At 39.1% G+C, this 21,048-nt stretch overlaps 1 protein-coding gene and 1 pseudogene across 1 annotated transcript in view; one reads left to right on the plus strand and one right to left on the minus strand.

Annotated features, from left to right (window-relative positions):
- VOPP1 (VOPP1 WW domain binding protein) overlaps positions 1–21,048 on the minus strand; it is a 200,747-nt gene that overhangs the window by 92,519 nt on the left and 87,180 nt on the right. Inside the window, exon 2 of the mRNA XM_074198319.1 lies at positions 1,626–1,684. Within this exon, the coding sequence (XP_074054420.1) occupies positions 1,626–1,684 (59 nt within the window). The remainder of the gene's footprint in view (positions 1–1,625; positions 1,685–21,048) is intronic.
- On the plus strand, positions 5,368–6,538 carry LOC141496132 (guanidinoacetate N-methyltransferase pseudogene; annotated as a pseudogene).

Genomic DNA, 21,048 nt, shown 5'->3' on the forward strand with positions numbered 1-21,048 from the left:
TGTCCCAAGTTCTGCAATTCTGCATGTGTCACTTAGCTGTATAATAAATTGGCAATAATAGTGACAATAATAATGGTAAGGATGAAGAAAAGAAAGGAGGAGAGAGGAAGAAAGATGGAGGAGAAGAGGAGAAAGAGGAAGAGGAAAAATAAAATAGTACTAGTAAAGTAGTAGTAACAAACATCAGCAACATTTTAGTGCTTTCAAGGGGGCCCAGCCACCAATACCATCACCTTTGTTTTTGACTCCTTAAAACATCAGGCATGAGCTTTATTCCAATGATCCAAGATGCTTAAAAAACTTGAATTCTTCTAGAACTGAGATTCCTTAGTCCCCAATGGACAGTTACTACCTTGAATTTTAATCCAAGAATCAACTCCCCTTCCCTATATCTTTCCCCAAAGGACAAAGGGGAAATAGATCACAAAAAGATGTTGGGGGCGGGGGAGAAATGTAAATATTTACAGATGAATTCCTTATCTACCCAAATGAGAGGCTTTGATTAGAAAATCCCTAAAATCCCCGGAAGTAAAACTTATGACTCAACTAGGGTCTTAGATACGGGTCATACAGACCTAGAGAAAAGAGAAGTAGCTTAGTACCATAGAATGAGCACCGAGAATTCTTGGAAATTCTATTCCTGCCTCTTACAAGTATTACCTCTGTGATCTTGGGTAAGATCCTTAACTTCCCTGGTCTTCAATTTCTTATTTGAAAATGAGGGAGTTCAACTAGATGGCCTCAGGGCTGCTTTCCAACTCTCTGATCCTATGACTTTGTGAAAGGGGGAATAAGTGTGAAATTCAGAGAGCCAAGCTTAAATCCTACTGTGCAGATGAAAATCTCAGTGTACACAAAGAAGCAAAATATTTTATCTCCATATTATTTCACAACTGTTTCTTTGTTCTGGCAACTCCATAATTACCACAGTCAAGGTTCTTCAGCTGATTCTTTTGTGTTTTCCCTCTTAAGTGTATGGTTTTGTTTTTCCTGCAGCTGAGGAGGCAACCTGCCAGGATTCTGCATGCCTTAGTCATGGGAGGGGGACTGGGAGTGGGGAGGGCCATTAGGGGCTCCTACCTACTAAGACAATGGATGGGATATCAAGAGCTGGGAGTTTTCCTTTTCAGATCAATGCAACAAGGACCTAAGGTGAGGAAGTTGACCCACCCATGTATTTCCCAAGGAATGTCATGTTTTCAGACTGACCCACAGGTGGGTGAGGCTCTGCGGCCTACTTTCCCCCAAGGAGATTAGAGGATTGAAGGGGGAGATATGATTGAAAATCCTGGGTTTAATTAATCTGGAGTTTACCATGCTCTGTCTTATCTTCTACTGGGCATTTTCATTATGCTCATCTTTTGTTGTACTTATAAAGTTCAAATGTTGGGTTCTCCTAATAAGAGATAAACTATTTGAGATCAGAATTTTGTTTTGTCTTCAAATATCCCAGTACCTCTCACAATGCACATAGTAGGAACTTAATAAATGTTTGTTAGATTATAATGTTAATCACTACAGATTTGAAACAAATTATTAAAGTAAAAACCCACTTTAAGGACACACATGGAGAAAAGATGAATACAGATGTTTCCAGGCAGAAAAAAAAAGAAATGTATACTTACATATAATATGTCGGATATATTCCTTCAAAATACCAGCAATGTTTTTTGGCCTCTGTACACTGCAAAGAGAGGGGGAAATATTCATAAGCAATCTTTTACCTTAGAAAAGCAACTTCAAAAGTTCCCAACCAAAGAAAATAAAAAAGAAACCCTGTGTTGCTAAGAGATATTGGAAACTGGGGGAAAACTGAAGAGTAATTTCTTTCCGTGAAAATTTTTTATTCTTCAAAAAAAAAAATTGCTTTATGGATTTCCCTCCTCCACTCCCTCCCAGGTCCTCACAACTTAAAATAAATCAAATAAAATTATTTTTATGGAAAAAAACTTCAAGTTTTCCAGAATATAGTTTCATGCTCCTAAGCTTATAAAGTCATTTTAGATCTTTTAAACACTAAAATAATGTATTTATGTATTAGATTTATTTATTTATGGTGTTGTTGTCCAGTCATTTTTCAATCATTTCTGATTCTTCATGACCCAATTTTGGCAGATACTGGAATGGTTCACCTTTTCCTTCTCTAGCTCATTTTACAGATGAGGAAACCAAAGCAAATAAGGTTAAGTGACTTGTCCAGAGTCACACAGCTAGGAAGTGTCTGAGGCCAGACTTGAACCCAGGAAGATGAATCTTCCAGACTCCAGGTCCAGCACTCTATCCACTACACCCCCTAGTTGCCCTATATATATTTCTATTTCCCCTCAAATTCATGCATGTGATTCTCTTACGTTTCTAGTTGTATGACTATGGAAAAGTCACTTCACCTCAAACTAAATTTCCTCCCCCATAAATGGGGATGAGAATAACAATTGTGCTACCTACCTCCCAAGGACACTGAAAGGGAAGTGCTTTATATACTTGAAAGCAGTGAACAGACTTCAGAGGGTGACCCACAGGAGAAAGAGGTTGGAATCCTAGCACTACCCCAATTGACTCCATGGCCTTGGACAAGCCAGGCCCTCTCCCTTGGATTGAGTTCTATGATCTATAAAATGAGAAGAGTTTTAGTGTGTGATCTCTAAGATCCTTTCTAGCTCTGAGACTCATTGGATTTATAAACAGAGATCTGTACAAACACATTTTTTAAAAAGTCTCAAACAAAGTCCCTATCATACAGTAAAAATAGTAGTCATCTGGAGTCCAAAAGACTAAGGTTTAAATCCTATCTCTGATACCTTCTAGCTGGGATATATAGAGAAGTAAAGGAGCTGAGATCATCCAGGTGACAAGGACAACACTTTAAGCACTTTGTTTTGTTTTATATGACCCTCATTATAAACTGAGGCAGGAAGAGCAGGTATAAATTATTCCCATCTTACAGACAAGCAAACTGAAGATCAGAGAGGCTAGGACCATCTCATGATCACTTAAAGCTAGAATTCAGCTCAAACTTTCTACTCTTACTGCTACCAGGACAGTTCTATAAAGGAGCCATCAAGCAGGTGACTGCTCCTGGAGGCAAAAATAAATTAAAATAACATAAAATAAAAAAAGATATGAGGACATCATCTTTCTGATGTCACATGGGTCTGAGTATGTTACTTTATGATAAAAGAACATGTGGCTATTTGGACTTGCAGACATTTCAGGATCTTCCTTGGAAGCAAGTGACTGAAATTTTATTAATGAAGAAATGTTTTGAAAGAAACAAGCCATCAGCTAACCCTCCAGTTCAAACAATGTCGTTCAGGCAAGAGAAGACATCAGTTCAGTTAGAGAACAGCTGTTTTCATTGCCCCTTCTCCAGTTATTCTCCATAAAGCTGACATGTTTGCCAATTCATTTAATTTTAGTTGGGTTCCTGGGTAATGTAACAAAGCAATCAGTCTCCTCCCTTAGTCACCCATACTGTAAGTTAACCCCCTTCAAAGTATACTTCCCAGTTTAATCTAATCAGAGACAAATTCTTATTGTCACCTAATTTGTAGATAGGGGGATCTATTCCTAGCAGTACCAGCTATCTCCTCCCCTTCTGCTGCTGTCCTGGATCCAAGCCCCCTTCTCAAACTGGAGATGAAGAAGGAGGGAGACAGGTGGTAGTGGAGGGGGGGAAATAAGCTTTAAGTTTGACAATTATTCCTAGGCTAAAAACATACACAAAACCAACACAGGATGAACACAGATAAAGAAAAATGAGAGGCAACCCAGTAATGCAGAATGATCACTGACCCTGAACTTAGAAGTTCTGGGTTTAAATCCCATCCCTGCTTGCTTACTACCTCTGTGATCTCAGGCAAGTAACATGCCCTTCTTGGACCTCAATGACCTCTCCTATAAAGGGGTATTACCCTTGATGGTCTCAAGGGGCTCTTCCAGTTCTAGGTCTAGGATCCTATGGCCTTCCCAGTCACAAGTCCCCTTATACCTCTTACATCTTATGATTCTTCAGAAGACGGTATGACCAGATCTTATAAAACACTACAAGAAGAGATTTTTTCAAGGCACCTTAATATTGAGATTATTTTTCTCTTGTATTAATAACTAATTAATGAAGTAGGACCAAGGTTTACCCCTTTTCTTCTTTCTCATCCAGAAATAAACCAGAATGGGAAATCTTGGGTAAGATTAAGATACAATCAAAGACAGTAAAAGAAATTCTGTAGGAAAACTGATGCATTCCTGCTTATTGTGTTTATTTGCTCAGGCATATCTGGGAAAATATGGATTCTCCACTTAGTCAGATAGGTGATACGGAAATTGATAAATCTCTGGCCAACACAAGGTAAGCTAGTATCCCCAAGACCCTCATTAGAATGAGCCCACATCTTATTATAATATTCATTTTCTCATTAATTATTAACCAATCAGAGTTGATTGCTGCTCTCAGAAATAATCACTCTTCCAAGAGGATATAAACTATGAACCTATAATGATGAGGGGTCTTTTCGCATTTGAAAGTACCACTGACTTCTTTTATTAATAATAAGCTAGCATAAATTACCCAGAAACTCTTTCTCTCAAACTTTTTAAATGCCACAATATGGTTGAAAGAGGCTTTGAGGTGGAGTCTTAAAAATCCCAGTTCTAATCCTAGCTCTAATACTTCCTAGTAATGAGACCTTAAACTAGACCTTGGTTGGTACCTCACAGGACTTTAGTGAGGAACATGCTTAGGAATCTTTAACCTTCTAGGGAAATGTCTGGGATCCTAACTCTGGCTTTGTGACCCTAGGCAAATCACTTGACCTCCGGGTCTCAGGCAAGTTAAAGACTAAAAGTTGAATTAGATTGGTCAATGGGGTACCTCACATGGAGCTCCCTATCCTGATAAGAGAGGAGGCCGATTTCCTCATAAATAAAAGGAAAAGATTGGAGCAGATAATTTCTTATGTCCTCTTTATCTTCATCCTATGAACTCCTCAGTCTTACTTTATCTTTTGTTTGCTTAGTCTCAGGGAATGGAATGCTTGCCCCTATTCTTGCCTTGGAAAAGAGTATTACTATGCCAATGTAATCTCTACTCATCTCTAATTGCTTACCACCTGTGGGATATCAGGGCAAAGTGCTTAACCTTCCTCAGTCTTAGTTTGTGTAGCTGTAAGATTAATGAGACGGACCAAATATCCTCTCGGGTCAGCTCCAGTCTAAAAGGAAGATCCTACAATTTCCTTCTAGTATCCCTAACCCCTACCCATTTGTTTTGATTCTTCCTTTCTTGCAGAAAATATCACATTCCTTTAAAAGTTGTCTTGGTGTTTGTTATTTGTTTCTACTAGCAAAGAAAGGGAAAATTCAGAGCAGACCATGACCGGCCAGGCTGCCCCGGCGCCCATCTTCCAGGCAGGTGAGGACTGCCAGCCCTCCTGGGCCAGGGTGCCCACCCACTACGACAGGCCCGACACGCACCTGCAGATCCTGGGCAAGCCGGTGATGGAGCACTGGGAGACCCCCTACATGCACTCGCTGGCCACCGCCGCCTCTGCCCGAGGGGGAAGGGTCCTGGAAGTCGGCTTTGGAATGGCCATTTCGGCCAGCAAAGTGCAAGAAGCCAACATCCAGGAGCATTGGATCGTTGAGTGCAATGATGGCGTCTTCCAGCGGCTTCAGGAATGGGCCCAGCATCAGCCCCATAAGGTTGTCCCCTTGAAAGGCTTGTGGGAAGAGGTGGTGCCCAGTCTGCCTGATGGACATTTTGATGGAATTCTATATGACACCTATCCCCTCTCTGAGGAGACCTGGCATACCCATCAATTCAACTTCATCAAGGCTTCCCGCCTGCTGAAGCCTGGGGGTGTCCTCACTTATTGCAATCTCACATCCTAGGGAGAACTGCTGAAGACTAAGTACACGGATATCAAAAAGATGTTTGAGGAGACCCAGATTGCAGCCCTGGTGGAGGCAGGTTTCAAGAAAGAGAATATCAGCACTACTGTGATGGACCTAGTGCCCCCTGAGGAATGCCGCTACTACTCCTTCCCCAGGATGATCACCCCAACAGTCATCAAACACTGAAGATGCCAGTTTTCTCTTCCTACCAGGCTGACCCTGGACTGGGGGCACCAGGGACTCTAGCCTGCTAGGTTTGCTCAGTAGATCCCAGACAACATATTAACAGCACTTGACAGAGGAACTTGACACAAGAAGAGAGGCAGAGAGTAAGCAGGGGATTGAGGGACTCTCTAGGCCTGTCTCCTGACTCAAGGCCCCAAGGGTAGTAAAGAGGCTTCTGTTTTAATCCAACAAAAGCATATTAAGCTCTGGGCTGAGCCCAATGCTAGATGTTAAGGTTTAGGATTTTTCTGTCTTTTGATTTGTCTACCATCTTAGTCCTTGAAAGCCACTCAGAGCCTTAATTTGTTTCATTTGTAGAAAAGGTACATGTACCTGCTTGACAGGAAAGTTAATAATTAGGCTACCTATATGGAATGTTCTTCACCAAAAGTCTCTCTGAGGAATTGTTTTAAGGAAATAGGCTTCCCCTTTTATGTAGGGCTTATCAAATGCTCAAAATGGTGCTGGGGAAGTCCAGAGAAGTCTAAAGCTTGGCCCCCTAGCTTTGAGGGGTTTATACCCCAATTTAGACAGAGTATTGCTGATCCAATAGTGAGTCTAGGGGTCAAATGCTCCTATTATGAGGTTTCCCCTCATTGGAGGGCTTTAAAGAGTCAACATCTACTTGTTGGGGATGGGATTCTTGTTCAGATGACAGCTGAATTAGATTGCGTGGCTTCTGGGGTCTCCATAGCACCCCTTGGGATCAGGGAAAATGTTTTTATCTTTCTTTGTAGCCTCAGGGTGCAGCACAGTGCCTGATACTTTTAATACTTTCTTGTGTGGCCAGTTAACCCCTTTCCTTTGAGATGGGCGGAGCAAAGAGTAGCCCCATGTTATAGATGGCATTGGATCTACTAGAGAAGACCCAGGTTCTTGTCTCACTTCCGGTGGGTACCGGTGTGCCTCTGGGCAAATCACAGAGCCTGGTTCCTCGGAGAATCTTCTTCAAATTAAGCTGCAGATCTGGATCATTGGAGTGTCCCCTTTCATCGCTAAAGTCAGAAGTTCAGTCCCTTTCCCTTTATAAGTGAAAAAACTGAGAAGTGATTTGTTTTTAGACACTAAAGTTGGAGTTGGGATCAGTCCCAGAGGCTGAGGGACTCTAGGCTCCAGCAAGTTCCACCATCCCATTTGTTCTCTTTCAGTCTGTTTCCCTATGGAAATCCATTTGAAAGCCTTAATTTTTACTAATACACTGTGAGGTCCCCCCTCCATCTTTTATTCAGATTTTGGTGCTCTTCAGACCAGGTGCTCTACTGGGGTGGCAGAGGTCCTGTGGGGGAAGGGAAGGCCTTGTATTTTCTCAGTTGTAGCAGAAAACTTGCTGCTAAAATAATAAAGCAATTCTGACCTCAAAAATAAAAAAAAGAAAGGGAAAATTCTTAGATATTAAAAGGGATCTTCCTATGACTTTCCTTCATTTTAAAAAATTAATTACTACAGGAAAAGGAAAAGACCAAATCAAACCAGATACTAAGTGATGGAACTCTGAATGAGATCCAACTCCTTATCAGGACAAAACAAATCTCAGACCATCCTGGGCAGAGAATTACAGAAACTGAAGCAGGAAGGGACTTTTGGGTAGTGGGAGAATTAAATAAGAAGATGGAGATAGAAAATGGTAGAAGGACTGGTGGTTACAGGCAGAGCAGTCTTGGGACTTGGGAAGTCAGGAATGGAATAAGAGAAAAGCAGCCTGAGGTCTTTATAGATCCTTCCTATTCCCCTTCTTGTCTCATTGCTACAATCGGTCTTGCCACTGAAGACCCCCCTTGTGTAAAAACCCATTAACTAGATGGAGTTCAGGTTACCTCAGGCAGAAGTCATAGTGAATATAGAGAGGGAAAAAATGAGAAAAATCCCAGGCAGCAGCATTAGAGAAGGAACAGAAGTTCCAGAGGCTGCCAAAAATTCTAGATAACTTTTTGTGGGTAAGGGACAAATAAGTAAGTTCAAAACAAGTACGTTAGACTGCCTGGGTGGAACTGGGAATCAATCAATTAGTCAGCATCTATTAAGCACCTATTCTGTTACAGACACAGTGTCAGGCATTAGGCATACAAATATGAAAATGAGGCATTGCCCTCCCTTATCCCTAAGGCAACATACAATACATTTACATAAATAAAAAATAAATACACAGTGGGGGTGGGGGGAGGGTGGTACTAACTAGTGGAATATGAAAAGACCTCTTGAAGAAAGTGACACTTGATTAAAAATTTGAAGGGAATCAGTTTCCAAGGAGAGGTGAAGAGGGGGATGAGGACATTTCAGGTATGAGGGACAGTGTGTACAAAAAAGAGCTGTAGGAGATGGGATGTTGTATACAGGGAACAGAGAATAGACCAGTTTGATTAAATGGATAACCTTTATATTAATTAAATGATTGAGAATGTGCAGACTATTCTGTAGCTCATTAATTCTGCTTTCCAGACACAGCCTCCTTGCAGGAGCCTTCCTTCAGTCTACCACACATCATTATTTCTGGGTGCCCTAGTGAATTCAAACAGGTCAGGTCAGCCTAATCAGCGGCCCCTTCCATTGTGTCTTAGCCCATTCACTCCCACTACATCTCCCAGAATGAAGCTTCTCACCAGGGAAGAAGATTTCCAAACAAAGTCTGCCCAGAATATTTAATAACAGCTAGGTAATAGCAGGAAGGAACATACAGGCAGGAAGCAAAAATAAATAAATAAACAACAAATAAAAACTACCCAGACACTTTGATAGATTTCTTTTAAACGTGTGGGCATCAATATTTCTTTTTTTTTTAGCTATTTTTCCAGTGGGAAAACTAGCCAAGAAGAGGCAAGTAGTCAATAGAGAAAAGGTTTCTCTGTTCACTGCAAATTATTAGTGCCATAGGAGCAGTTGACTTTGCAACACTCATCATTAATGATCTTCCCCCCAAAAAACTCTGTGAAGGTGAGGACCTCCCAGAGGATGATGCCAATTCCCCCAGGTCTCCCATTTCCTAGTTCACACCTGGGCTGAGCAATACAATGCAGTGTGACTGCTCCCTCCTTCCTTCTCTCACTCCTGTCTTTTCCTTCCTCCCTTTCTTCCCCTCTGTTATCCTGCCCTACCAAAGCAAAGAGAAGGTCCATTTAGAAGACAAGAAGGGCAGCATTTCAAGCCACCTACCTCCTATGATATGGGGGAGAAACACAGAGACATACAAAGAACAGATCACTATTTAAACCACTTCTCTTCCTCTTTGCCAAATGGTATTTTGGCTTTTCCCACTTCTTGCCAAGCAGATATAGTTATGATGTGATGAAGAGGGCAATGATCTTAAGAGTCAGTAGACAGGAGCTTTCTCACTTATTTCATCACTTATCAGATTTGTGACCTTAGGAAGTTCAAACCTTAGGTTCCTCATCTCTAAAATGATGAGAATAATCTCCTATTTATATACCTGATGTAGTTAAAGGGATGTGAAAACCCTTTTCAACTTGTAAAGCACTAAATAAATGTAACCATCACCATTATCATTGATAACAACTACTGTTATTCCTTGTTAATAATATTTATTATAATTGCTGTTGCTAACTACAGAGATGCAGCCTGATCATCATCATGGTATAGCAGACACACAGAATAAAACAAGATCCCACTCCTGACTCAAACGCATGGGGAGCAAGATTTCCAGCAATTACTGAGTTAATCTCCATTATAGAAGCAGATTCTTGATGGGAAAGAAGGAAAGTAAGGCAGCCTGGAGAGATAGGAGTCTAGGACTTTGAAATAGGATGAGCTAGATTTAAATCTGTTCCCAGAGACTTGTTAGCTCTGTGATGCTGTGTAAACAAGTTCTCTGTGCTTAATTTTTCTGAAATCTAGTTAATATGAACAGTTTGATGACTCAGTGGATGGCTTGGTCTCAGGAATTCCCAAGTTAGAATCTGGTATCACACACTTAATAGCTGGGTGACCCCAGACAAGTCACTTAATTGCTACCTGCTTTAGTTTTATTTTCCCCAATTTTAAAATGGGGATAAAAAGAGCATCATCTACCTCCTAGGATTGTTGTGAGGATCAAATGAGATAATAATTGTAAAGTGCAGAGTCTGAGACACAATCAGTATAAAAGTGGTCCCCTTCTTATGAGGCTCAAGCAAGATAATTGTGTAAAACATTTTGCAATCCTTAAAAAATGCCTTATAAATGTCAGTTATTAGAATTATTAATGAGGAATCTTCTCCTTTCTATGCTCAGGAATCTCCTAGATTTGAAGAGGAGGGAGGCATAGCAGCTCATTAAGTATCATGACATTCTATGCTCTGTTCTGAAATCATCCTCTGTGTCAAAGATCTGGCCATCATTGTCTTTTCTTGTTTTCTGTGCAGTTGTCCTAGGGAATGTGAGAAGAGGGCAGAGGGTGAATCTATACACTTCTTCAAGTTGAAGACTGAGCTGCATCTATTCTAACCAAAAAAAGAAACAATAAGGAATTCTTAATTATTCACAGGAGGCAGCAGTGTTGTTGAGAAGCCCTAAGGTATTTTTATTTTTTCCTCTTGGCCAGGTCCATTTAGATCATTTGTGACTTACCTGTAGACTTGGGCCTTTGCATTGGATAAGTATTAAAATTGCTCTATGCAGATCAGAACTTTGTTTTAAAATATATGACCTTTAGTTCTCAATAATAATTCCAACACAACCCAAGCTTTGACAGGTCCCTTGAACCAACCTATTGCTTGTTCATAGGATCTTTGTTCAAGTCTCAGCTTGACTAAGTTTAGGGAAGTTCACTGGGGGTTTCATAGCTATTCATAAATGTCATCCTTTTAATAAGGCACGGAGGGCTTGCTGAACATGTCTAAAATTGAGGCCGTAACTATACCAGTCTGTGGGCCTTTTGAAATACTTTATTAATAGGAAGGAATAAAAAGAGGCAGCATGCTAAAGTGGAAAGAACACTCAATTTTCAGTCAGAGGAAGTGGGTTCAAATTCTTATTTTTTTATAATAAGTGTGTGACAATGTGACCTCTCAGGGCCTCAGTTTCCTCTTCTGTAAAATCAGGGATTTAGACCAAATGACTTCTAAGGACCCTTCCATTTTTAAATCTATGTTACTTCAATTTGTTTTTTATTTAATCTTTTTGAGACTGAATTTCTCTCTCTTTCCCAGACTGAGACTGCAGCAGACACTCAAGGTGCCATTACTTTTTGCCATAGAAGTTTTAACTTGTTATTCTAACCTGGGCTGATTTGTTCCACCTTCAGTCACCTGGTAGTCTCCCTTGATCTTAATCTCAGACTTACTTTGGATACTGGTTAGCTTTAGTCTAACTGAAGTTCAGAATTCCTCAGTCTCCCTCTTTGAGTGTACCTACTCCCCTGAGGGGGGCCAGACTGAATGTCGAGCTACTGTAGCTAACAATAGCAAGTGTTATTAACAATGAATAATAGTAACTGTTGCTGATAATGATGATGGTGATGGTTTCCATTATTTGGGCCTTTACAACAGGAATTATAGGGCTACATCATTGCATGCCAAGAAGACGTGCTCACACTAATAAATCATGGAAATTGGGGCAGTAGGGAAAGCCACGGTGGGATGAGTAAAAAAATCTGCATCATTTTTGTTATTACAAACAGCTCAATACCCATGCCTTTGTATGCTAAATAGTGTCCTTAGCTATTCCTACAAAATATCTCTGGAACACCTAGACCTTCATACATAATCTCATGCAGTGGGTCCCTTTGGGTTAATCCTCAGTAAGGCAACTGGAAGTTTGTGACACAACCCTGAGTAACTCATTTACCTTCTTGGTTCCAGTTAGCCAGTCAGTTAGCCTAGCATCCACTAGGCAGGGTGTCAAGAACAATACAAAGACAGTTCAGGGACTGTCTTGATTTACTACTTCTATTGCCATTACTTGGAATAGTGCTTTGGACATAGTAAGGACTTAGATTTTTCCATTCTATTCTATTCTTTCTTTTATCTTCAAGAGAAGAGCTGTGAGGGGCCACTGAAAAACAAAAGGCAAGCGTCCCTGTGGGCTGGGGATTCAGATGTGATAGGCAGCACAGCTCAGTGAGAGAAAGGATGTACCAGACTGGAGAGATCAGAAAGTCTGGGTTTTTCACCATGGATGAGAGGTACTACTGGATAAGTGACCTCTTCTCTGGGCCTCACTCCCCTGACTATAAAACTGAAGCTGATAGCACTGAAGCTGACAGCACCCTACAAAGTTAAATGAGGTAATGTAGCTATAATTAGAGTGATATAAATGTAAAACTATTATGATCTTCCTATCAATCTGACAACATATGTCTAGCTGCCTGTTTTTCCATGTAAGAAAAAACCTGTTAAAAACTTAGCTATAACTGAGAGAGAAAAAGAAATTAATCCTACTTCCTCCTAACTTCCACCTCCCCTCCAGATGACAGATCAACCAACCTGTTCATTGTAAATCCTATCATTTGGAAAGAAAAGCCCACTATAGTCCTTAGCCTAATGGTGCAAAATGTTACTATAAACAGCTCAATGCCCATGCCTTTGTATGCTAATTACTGTCCTTAGCTGTCCCTACAGAATATCTCTGGAACACCAGGACCTTCATAAATAATCTCATGCAGTGGACAAGAGAAAAAGAAGTTAAAGGAAGGGCCCCCTTGGGTTGGTCCTCAGAAATCCAGGCAACTGGGCGTTGGTCTTCTTTGTTCCAGTTAGCTAGTCAATAGTAACCACTAGGCATTTGTGGTAGTGTGTAAAGAACTATACAAATCCCTCCATTAAAAAAGGAAGACTAAGAGTTCTTCCCATTTACATTAAGGACATTGATAATCATTGCCAGCAATGTCATGGAGCTAGTAGAAGAATTACTGGTGATTTATAAATTTCTTTAAGAATGGAAAGGTAGGAAGGGGTGGCTAGGTGGCGCAGTGGTTAAAGCACCGGCCCTGGAGTCAGGAGTACCTGGGTTCAAATCCGGTCTCAGACACTTAATAATTACCTAGCTGTGTGGCCTTGGGCAAGCCACTTAACCCCATTGCCTAGCAAAAACCTAAAATACAAACAAACAAAAAAAAAAAGAATGGAAAGGTAGGGAATCATGGCAGGGTCTCTGAAATAAGAAAAACAATCATAGAAGTCTGGAATCTAAGCCAGATTGCTTATACTAAGTCATACATAAAGAAAGTTTCAGGAAGTATATTATATGGACTTGAAGAATGGTAAATGCCATTATTCTGACCCAAATTTAACAGTATAATTTTTTATCCCTCAGTCTCATGAATCATTAAAGTCTTGTTTGGAATGAGTAGGGGTATAGTAGGAAGGACCATGGAGGATTTATTTGAAATTTTTAAAAAGTCAAACATCTCAAGAAAAATAATGAAAAAAAAAGTGTGAAGGAAGGAGGCTATCCCTAGCAGGACTCAAACAATATTATAAAGTAAATGTTAAAATTATTTGCAATAGGATAATTTTTTCCCTCTTTTGAAATTCATCAGTAGGACAGATTAAGTAGCATATAAAAGCAATTGAACATGATTACATAGAGTTGCAAAAACCCAAAGAACCCAATTACCCAGGTAAGGATATACTATTTGACAAAACTTGCCAGAAAAAATGGAAAGTAGTTTGGTAGTCAATTTATTTATTTATTTTAGGTTTTTGCAAGGCAAATGGGGTTAAGTGGCTTGGCCAAGGCCACACAGCTAGGTAATTATTAAGTGTCTGAGACGGGATTTGAACCCAGGTACTCCTGACTCCAGGGCCGGTGCTTTATCCACTGCGCCACCTAGCTTCCCCTTTGGTAGTCAATTTAAACCAACGTTTATGCCATATCCCACAATAAATTCCAGGGATGCATGCCCTAGCTAGAAAAAACTATTGCATCATAAATTAGAAGAGTTAGAAAGAAGATAACTTTTTTTAACTCTGTAGAGAAGAGAACTTGCTCAAAGAAGAAACCAGAAGGATCAAAGGAGATAAGATGGATAAATTTGATCACATAAAAACTTTTACACAAACAAAATCAATGAAATTAAAATTATAAGGGAACCAATTAACTGGAAAAATATTTCAGCTAGTCTCTATGCTAAATGTCAGATATATAAAATATATAATCAATGGAATCAAATACAGAAGAGCAAGAGCCATTCCCAATGAATACAGGGTCACATGGTATGAACAAGGAATTATCAAGAAAAGAAATCTAAGGGGAGGCTAGGTGGCGCAGTGGTTAAAGCACCGGCCCTGGAGTCAGGAGTACCTGGGTTCAAATCCGACCTCAGACACTTAATAATTACCTAGCTGTGTGGCCTTGGGCAAGCCACTTAACCCAATTTGCCTTGCAAAAACCTAAAAAAAAAATTTAAAAATTAAAAAGAAATAAAAAATAAGAAAAGAAATCTAAGCTATGAATAATCATATGCAAATGCTCCAAATCACACATAATAAAAGAAGTGCAAGGTTCCACTTAACACTCATCAAATTGGGAAATATAACAAACAGGGAAAATGACAATTGCTGGAGAGAGTGTGGAAAATAAAGACCCCTAAAAGATCATTGTTGGGTTGTGAATTGCTCTAGTCATTCTGGAAAGCAATTTGTAACAAACCCCCCAAATCTACATATATCCTCTAACCCTGCAATACTTCAAAGAGGAAAAGGATCCATGTGTACAATATTATTCAGAGTAGCAATTTTTGTTGCAGTAAAGAATAAAAACTAAAGGGAGTGTCCACTAATTGGGAAGAAGTTGAACAAATTATGACATATAATGGCATTAAATTATATTACACCATAATAAATAATGAAAGTGATCACTTCAAAGAAACCTAGAAAGATTTATATTACTTCATGCAGAGTATAGTAAGAACTATCAGATCATCTTACAATGACTATAATACTGTATATGTATATATGACTGTAAAAAAAAAAAGAAATTTAACAACTCCAGTCAATGCAATATCCAACCAGGGTTCCAGAGTACTCATGATGAAGCATGTTCTCCATCTCCTGTCAGAGAGGTGCAGAATGGACATATATTTTTTGACATGGTCAGTGTATACATTATTTTTATTTGTTATGATTATTTGTAATAAGGAAAAGGTTTTAAAGGTTTTTAAATCAGGGAGCAGTGAAATTGATATGGAGTAGGAATACTAGTAATAAAAAAATGTAGAAGCAATTTTTAAAAAAATGAAAGAAGATAAGGAAATACAAACATGAAGGGAAGCTTTGAAACATATTGAATTTATTTCATATATTATTTTGAAACACTATAAGTGGCTTGCCCAAGGCCACACAGCTAGGTAATTATTAAGTGTCTGAGACCGGATTTGAACCCAGGTACTCCTGACTCCAGGGCCGGTGCTTTATCCACTGTGCCACCTAGCCGCCCCTCAGTTTACTTATTTTTAAAATAATGATAATAATAACACTTACTTCCCTGGATTGCTTTAAGGATAAAATGAGATCACATTTGTACAGTGCTTTGCAAAACTTAAATCTATATAAATGTTAACTCCTTTTTAAAAACTCAACAAAAATTTTCACTTAACCCCGTTTGCCTTGCAAAAACCTAAAAAAAACCTTCAAGTTCAAAATAACAAAAACAACAATTAACATGGGGATTTGGAAAAGGGTCATGTAGGTTTGAATATCAGCTTGGATACTCTTACACTATGTAACTCTGAGTCATTTAATTTCTCTAAATCTGAGTTTCCACATTTGTGAGATGGGGGTGATATATGAATTATCTACCTGACAGAGTGAGAAAGCACTTTGTAAATTATAATATACTAAATTAATATGAACTGTAATTATTGTTATTATTATTAATAATATTATTATTGCTACTGTCCCCTAATAGTCTTCCATTACTTTTTAAATTCTTCTCTAGATTGTAAGTTCTTTGAGGTCAGGCACCTATTCCTTTGTCTTTGGATCTCCCCCAGTATCTGGTGCATTGCTATATATCATATTTGTGGAATGAATTAATGAATGAATTGGTGAATGAATAACTCACTGAATCTCTTTGTTCATTTTTAAACCAACCACATTCAGACACTATTTTACTTCGGGAAAATGAAGCTTTTGCTTTTCAGCTGTGCTGGATTGAATGGTGAATCAGTGATAGTCTCCTAACAATGTAGTTTTAATTATGCGATGCCTTTCTCTGTCTGGAGTAGAAATATCCAATCTCTAAAGGAATAAGAGAAAAACTACCACCTTGTAAATAGGAATTACCCAATGTAACTAACTAACATATAGTGATAATAGGAATCCTGGAGACATGCAGATTGCTTTACTTACAGCTGCTACATTTTAAATCAAACACATCTGTCACAAGCAAGACAGCCCACAATTAGCTTCTAAATGGTGAGAAGGCTTGAGTAGGATCAGCATGCTGCCTTGGCTATTTGTCAAAGGGGAGCACACCCCACTGTGCCATGGGGCTGCCTTCACATCCATCAAAAGCTGCACGAGACACAAGCAGCAGTGAGATCCTGGTCAGCTTCCAGTTTCAGCCCAATTAAAGGGAACACCTTTCACTGCATACAGCCACCAAAACAAAGAGACCCTCAAGAATGTTAGCAAATTTTACGCTCAGTACCTTGGACAGTGGCAGAGGGCAGCGAGAGGACTTCTGAGGCTAGAGCTAGAATTTATGAAAGGAATGACAGATAGTTATTTTACGGTCCCTGAATTTCAAATAATGAATAGAAAAGGCCATGGTTTTGAATTCTACTTGGGAATGTAATCAATGGTCCAAGTGATAATTTCTTAATGCCATGGTTTTCAGAAATCCTTTGTTTCAAAAATAACAAACAAATCTTATCTATATGGAGGACAGACTTTCAGATAGAGAATGGGAATAATTTCAGAGTGTCTAAAACATTAAAAAAAAAGAAATCTTAGGAATCATCTAGCCTAATTGATTTACTTTTCAAGTCAGGAAACTGATCCCTAGAGAGGTTAAATTGTTTGCTCAAGGTTATACAATCAGTAGATAACAGGGTTGACATTCAAGTTGAGATCTCCTGATCTAATTTTCTTTCAATTTTGAAAAAAAAAAGTATCAATTATAATTGGTACAAAAACAAAGAAAAACGACAGGAAAACACACTCAGCTGACTTCTCAGTGATACTAAGTCAAAGGCTTACAAAAGACAGCAGTTAAATTTAATTCAAACAAGTCTTAAGGATACAACATGTGTAAGGCATAGTGTATGTCTCTGAGGGGCTGAGTTTGGCAGTGATAAGCACTAATACAAAACTGTGTCCAATAAAGATCGGACCAGTCTGACATAATGGAAAGATGATAACTTTAGAGTCAAATTCAAGTTCAAATCCCAAATGTGCACATAAGTGATGTTAGGCAATTCATCTAAGCTCTTTAGACCTCACTTTCTCCAGCTGTAAAATGGGAACTTTGAACTAAATAATCTCCAAGATACCTTCCAGTTCTAAATTCTATGATGTAGCTGCCATTTAGTTGGCAAAATCTGACAGACTCTTTTATTTGATGTAGAAATAACAATGATAAGTTTCCTTTCCCAAGAGTCTACATAATCATCAAGACAAAGGTCTTTGTCCATAACTTGATATACAAAAAATGCTTTGGTCTTTTGTTTCTTCCAACTCTCAGTTTACAAAGTAACCTCCTAAATACACCAAAAGCCTCCCTTTATCTTCTATCTTCCTTTCCTTGGGTGATAATTAATCTTCAAAGGCTCCCTATTTCTTGCAGGATAAAATTCAAATTCTTTAACAGCATTAAAAACTCTACAAAATGGAAGGGGGAGGAGGAGACCCCCAAATTCATACATTCTGGATCCCACCCAATTTCCAACTTATTTCAAATTACTTTATTTCACCCTGTGTTATTAGCTATTCTCTGAACGTAACATTCATCCTCCCACTTCCCTGAATTTACACAAGAGAACTCCCGTCAATTGTCTGGAATGCCATCCTTCCTCACCTGTGTCACCTCTTAGAACTTCTAGCATACTTCAAAGCAAAGCTCAAGCAGTACCTCCTATTTGAGTCCTTTCCTGGTCATCCAGTTACTACTTGCATTTTTTCCCTCTTGAAATTACTTCATATATTTTTATTTACTTATTTATGTACATGCTAATAAATGTTTGTTGAATATTGTAACCTCAAGTAGAAGCAAGATCCTCCAGGGCTGGATTTACTTAATTGTTGTTGTATCCCTAGACCCTAGCAGAGTGCATTGCTTGCACATAGAATATGTTTAATAAATGTTTATTGAATTGAATCTCTCCTCTTGGACCTCACAGAGTATTTTATTTTGCAAAAATCTAACAGACTTAAGCTATTGTGGATTATAGTTATCTAAGCTTGTGTTTTATGATTCTACAAGTCTGTAAACATCATGAGAGCAGAATTAAAGTTTAATTTAATTTGGTTACCACCACCATGCACCACCTCCAAATCTAGGCCAGTACTTTGCAAAGAGTACTTGCTTTATTAAAATGTTTACTCGATGAATGAACTAGCATAGGTGAATGGGCTCAGTGGCACAGGGGATAGAGTAGGGAACCTTTCAGGTACCCCATTAACTGAAGGCAGAAAGACATAAGTTCAAATATAGTATCAGATACTCACTAGTTGTGTGATCCTGAACAAGTCATTTAAACTCTGTTGGCATGAGTTTCTTCAACTGTAAAATGGAGATAATAAAGCACCTACCTCACTAGATTGTTGTGAAGATTAAATGAGATAATATTTGTAAATTGCCTGATCCCTTAGATACTTCCCCTACACAGAGAAAGTACTATAGATTCAGCAAACTGCCCCATATATATAATGCCCAATGGCTGTCCAATAAAGCAGAGAAGCAATGACCTAGGCAACCCCCCCCCCCAAAAAAAAATCTCTCTGCTAATGGCTGAAATTCCAGCATCCTTGTGTGGTAAGCATTACTACGACAGAAATCTTAACTTAAAAAATCAAGTGGACAAAAACTCCTGGGAGGCATAACGTATTAAATCTATAATGCCCCAGCATTTCATCAGTCATCTATCTTCTCCCCAGGACAGGTGAATCCTTGAGAGACAGTCAATGTAAAGAAAAAAGACAAACTTTTGGATACTTTCCATCCACATTGCATATATTTTTTATATATAATTGTTTGCATGTTACTATTTCCACCATTAGAACATAAACTTTATGAGGGCAGGGGACTAATTTTGCTTTTCTTTTTTAACCCCAGTTCTTAGCATGGTACTGTGAACATAGAAAACACAATAAATGTTTGCTGGCCAATTTCTAGCCACTGTTAATATCATACTAAGAGCTCCACTTTGCCCATTCTACTGACCCACTTCCTCCACCTCCAACTTAGTCCTAGAAATCAACCCATCCTCAAGGGCTGCTAGTCAGACCATATGATAATTAGCAGCACATTTTCTCAGAGCACTCCAATTTTCTCCAATAAAAATACAATGAAGTAGAACCCAGCACTGTGGGGCTGACTGAAAAATATTGGTCATTTCAAAGTGCAATGATACATGACCTTGATATTATGCTTAATCAGTACAAATGTACACTAAAGGAAGCTAAATAATCTCTCTCTCTTCATAGCCACAGCTAATTTCATAACAAAGCACTATTTAAATGCATCCAGGCTCCCTGGGCACATGTTCTGGAGAGGGCTCCCCAATCCTCTGTTTCTTCCCTTCCCCCATCAGTTCCCATCCTCCCTCAGCCACAAATTAATTAAGATCCAAAGGGCTAACTTTCATCTCTGCCATTAACTAGACCAGAGTTGAAGAAGGGCAGAGGATAAAACGATGAACTGAAGGACAAGGTTCCTGATTCATATTCATCCTCTTACTTACCCAAATGGAAATAGGCATCAAAGTGTGGAGTAAATGCTCTCAGGCCTCAGCTGGCTAGGCTGATCATTTGACAAAAACTAGGCAAGAGACGACTTCTTTGTCATGACCCATGCCTCACATCAAGGTATTTTGCTTTTGCAATCTGATAAATATTGAATTCTGTGTGTGTGTGTTTATGTACATGGATGTGGACCTATGTGTGTGCATGCATGAAACCAACACATTTTCTCCTCCCTACCCAGAGCTCAGAGGCAAGACGGTTGAAACCACCCTGTCCAATATCATTAAAGATCTTTTCTAGCCTCCTTTCCCCATCCAGTATTGTTGATCATTTTTGATGTTTAATCTGGCATGACATGGCTTCTCTATCAGCTTTCCTTCCTTTCCCCTCCAAAAAGAATCATCTCAGCTCCCATCTCAAAATGAAATTCTCATCCCCACCTCCCACTTGAGTTAAAATCATATTTCCTCCACATCTTCAGTTTGCACACCCACAATTCCCTTGAGACACAAAATCTCATTAACAAGGAGGTTAGGAAGGAGGTCATTCTCCCTTGGTTGTGAATATGCTACATGATATAGGTATGTCATCAATCCTGATCCCTTTAGGAGAGAAGACAATGCAAAAGATGTAAAGTGGCTTATGTCTGATTTATAAGGAGGCTCTCTCCATAGCACTCCTCATCCAAAAAAGGCAGCTTTGTGAGCTGGTTCCAGCTACAATTTGAAATGTCACTGTGCCTTTATGGCTCACTTTCTAATATGGTTAATGGCTTTTGCTTAGTGGAAATCACATTATATCATCCCTTTACATGTGTTCATTCAACAAAGATATAGCTCCTAACAAAGGTTGAGTAGATTGTGGAGAATTCATCTCAATATGCCCGAGGCAAGGGACCTCTTGACAATTATGTGCCAATGTTTGTCCATTTTCAAAAAAAGACTACAACTTCAGGTAGGTGATGATGCCATTACAAGCACATGTATTGGATTTGAGTGCTGTGCTAAGCCATCCAGGTCCAGTGGTCAGGTATGAACCAGAATGACTGGAATTAACCCTGGATGCAGATCAATCAGTGTTAAGTAACTTGCCCAAGGTC

Source organism: Macrotis lagotis, chromosome 8 (genome assembly GCF_037893015.1).
Source record: "Macrotis lagotis isolate mMagLag1 chromosome 8, bilby.v1.9.chrom.fasta, whole genome shotgun sequence".
Classification (NCBI taxonomy): domain Eukaryota; kingdom Metazoa; phylum Chordata; class Mammalia; order Peramelemorphia; family Peramelidae; genus Macrotis; species Macrotis lagotis.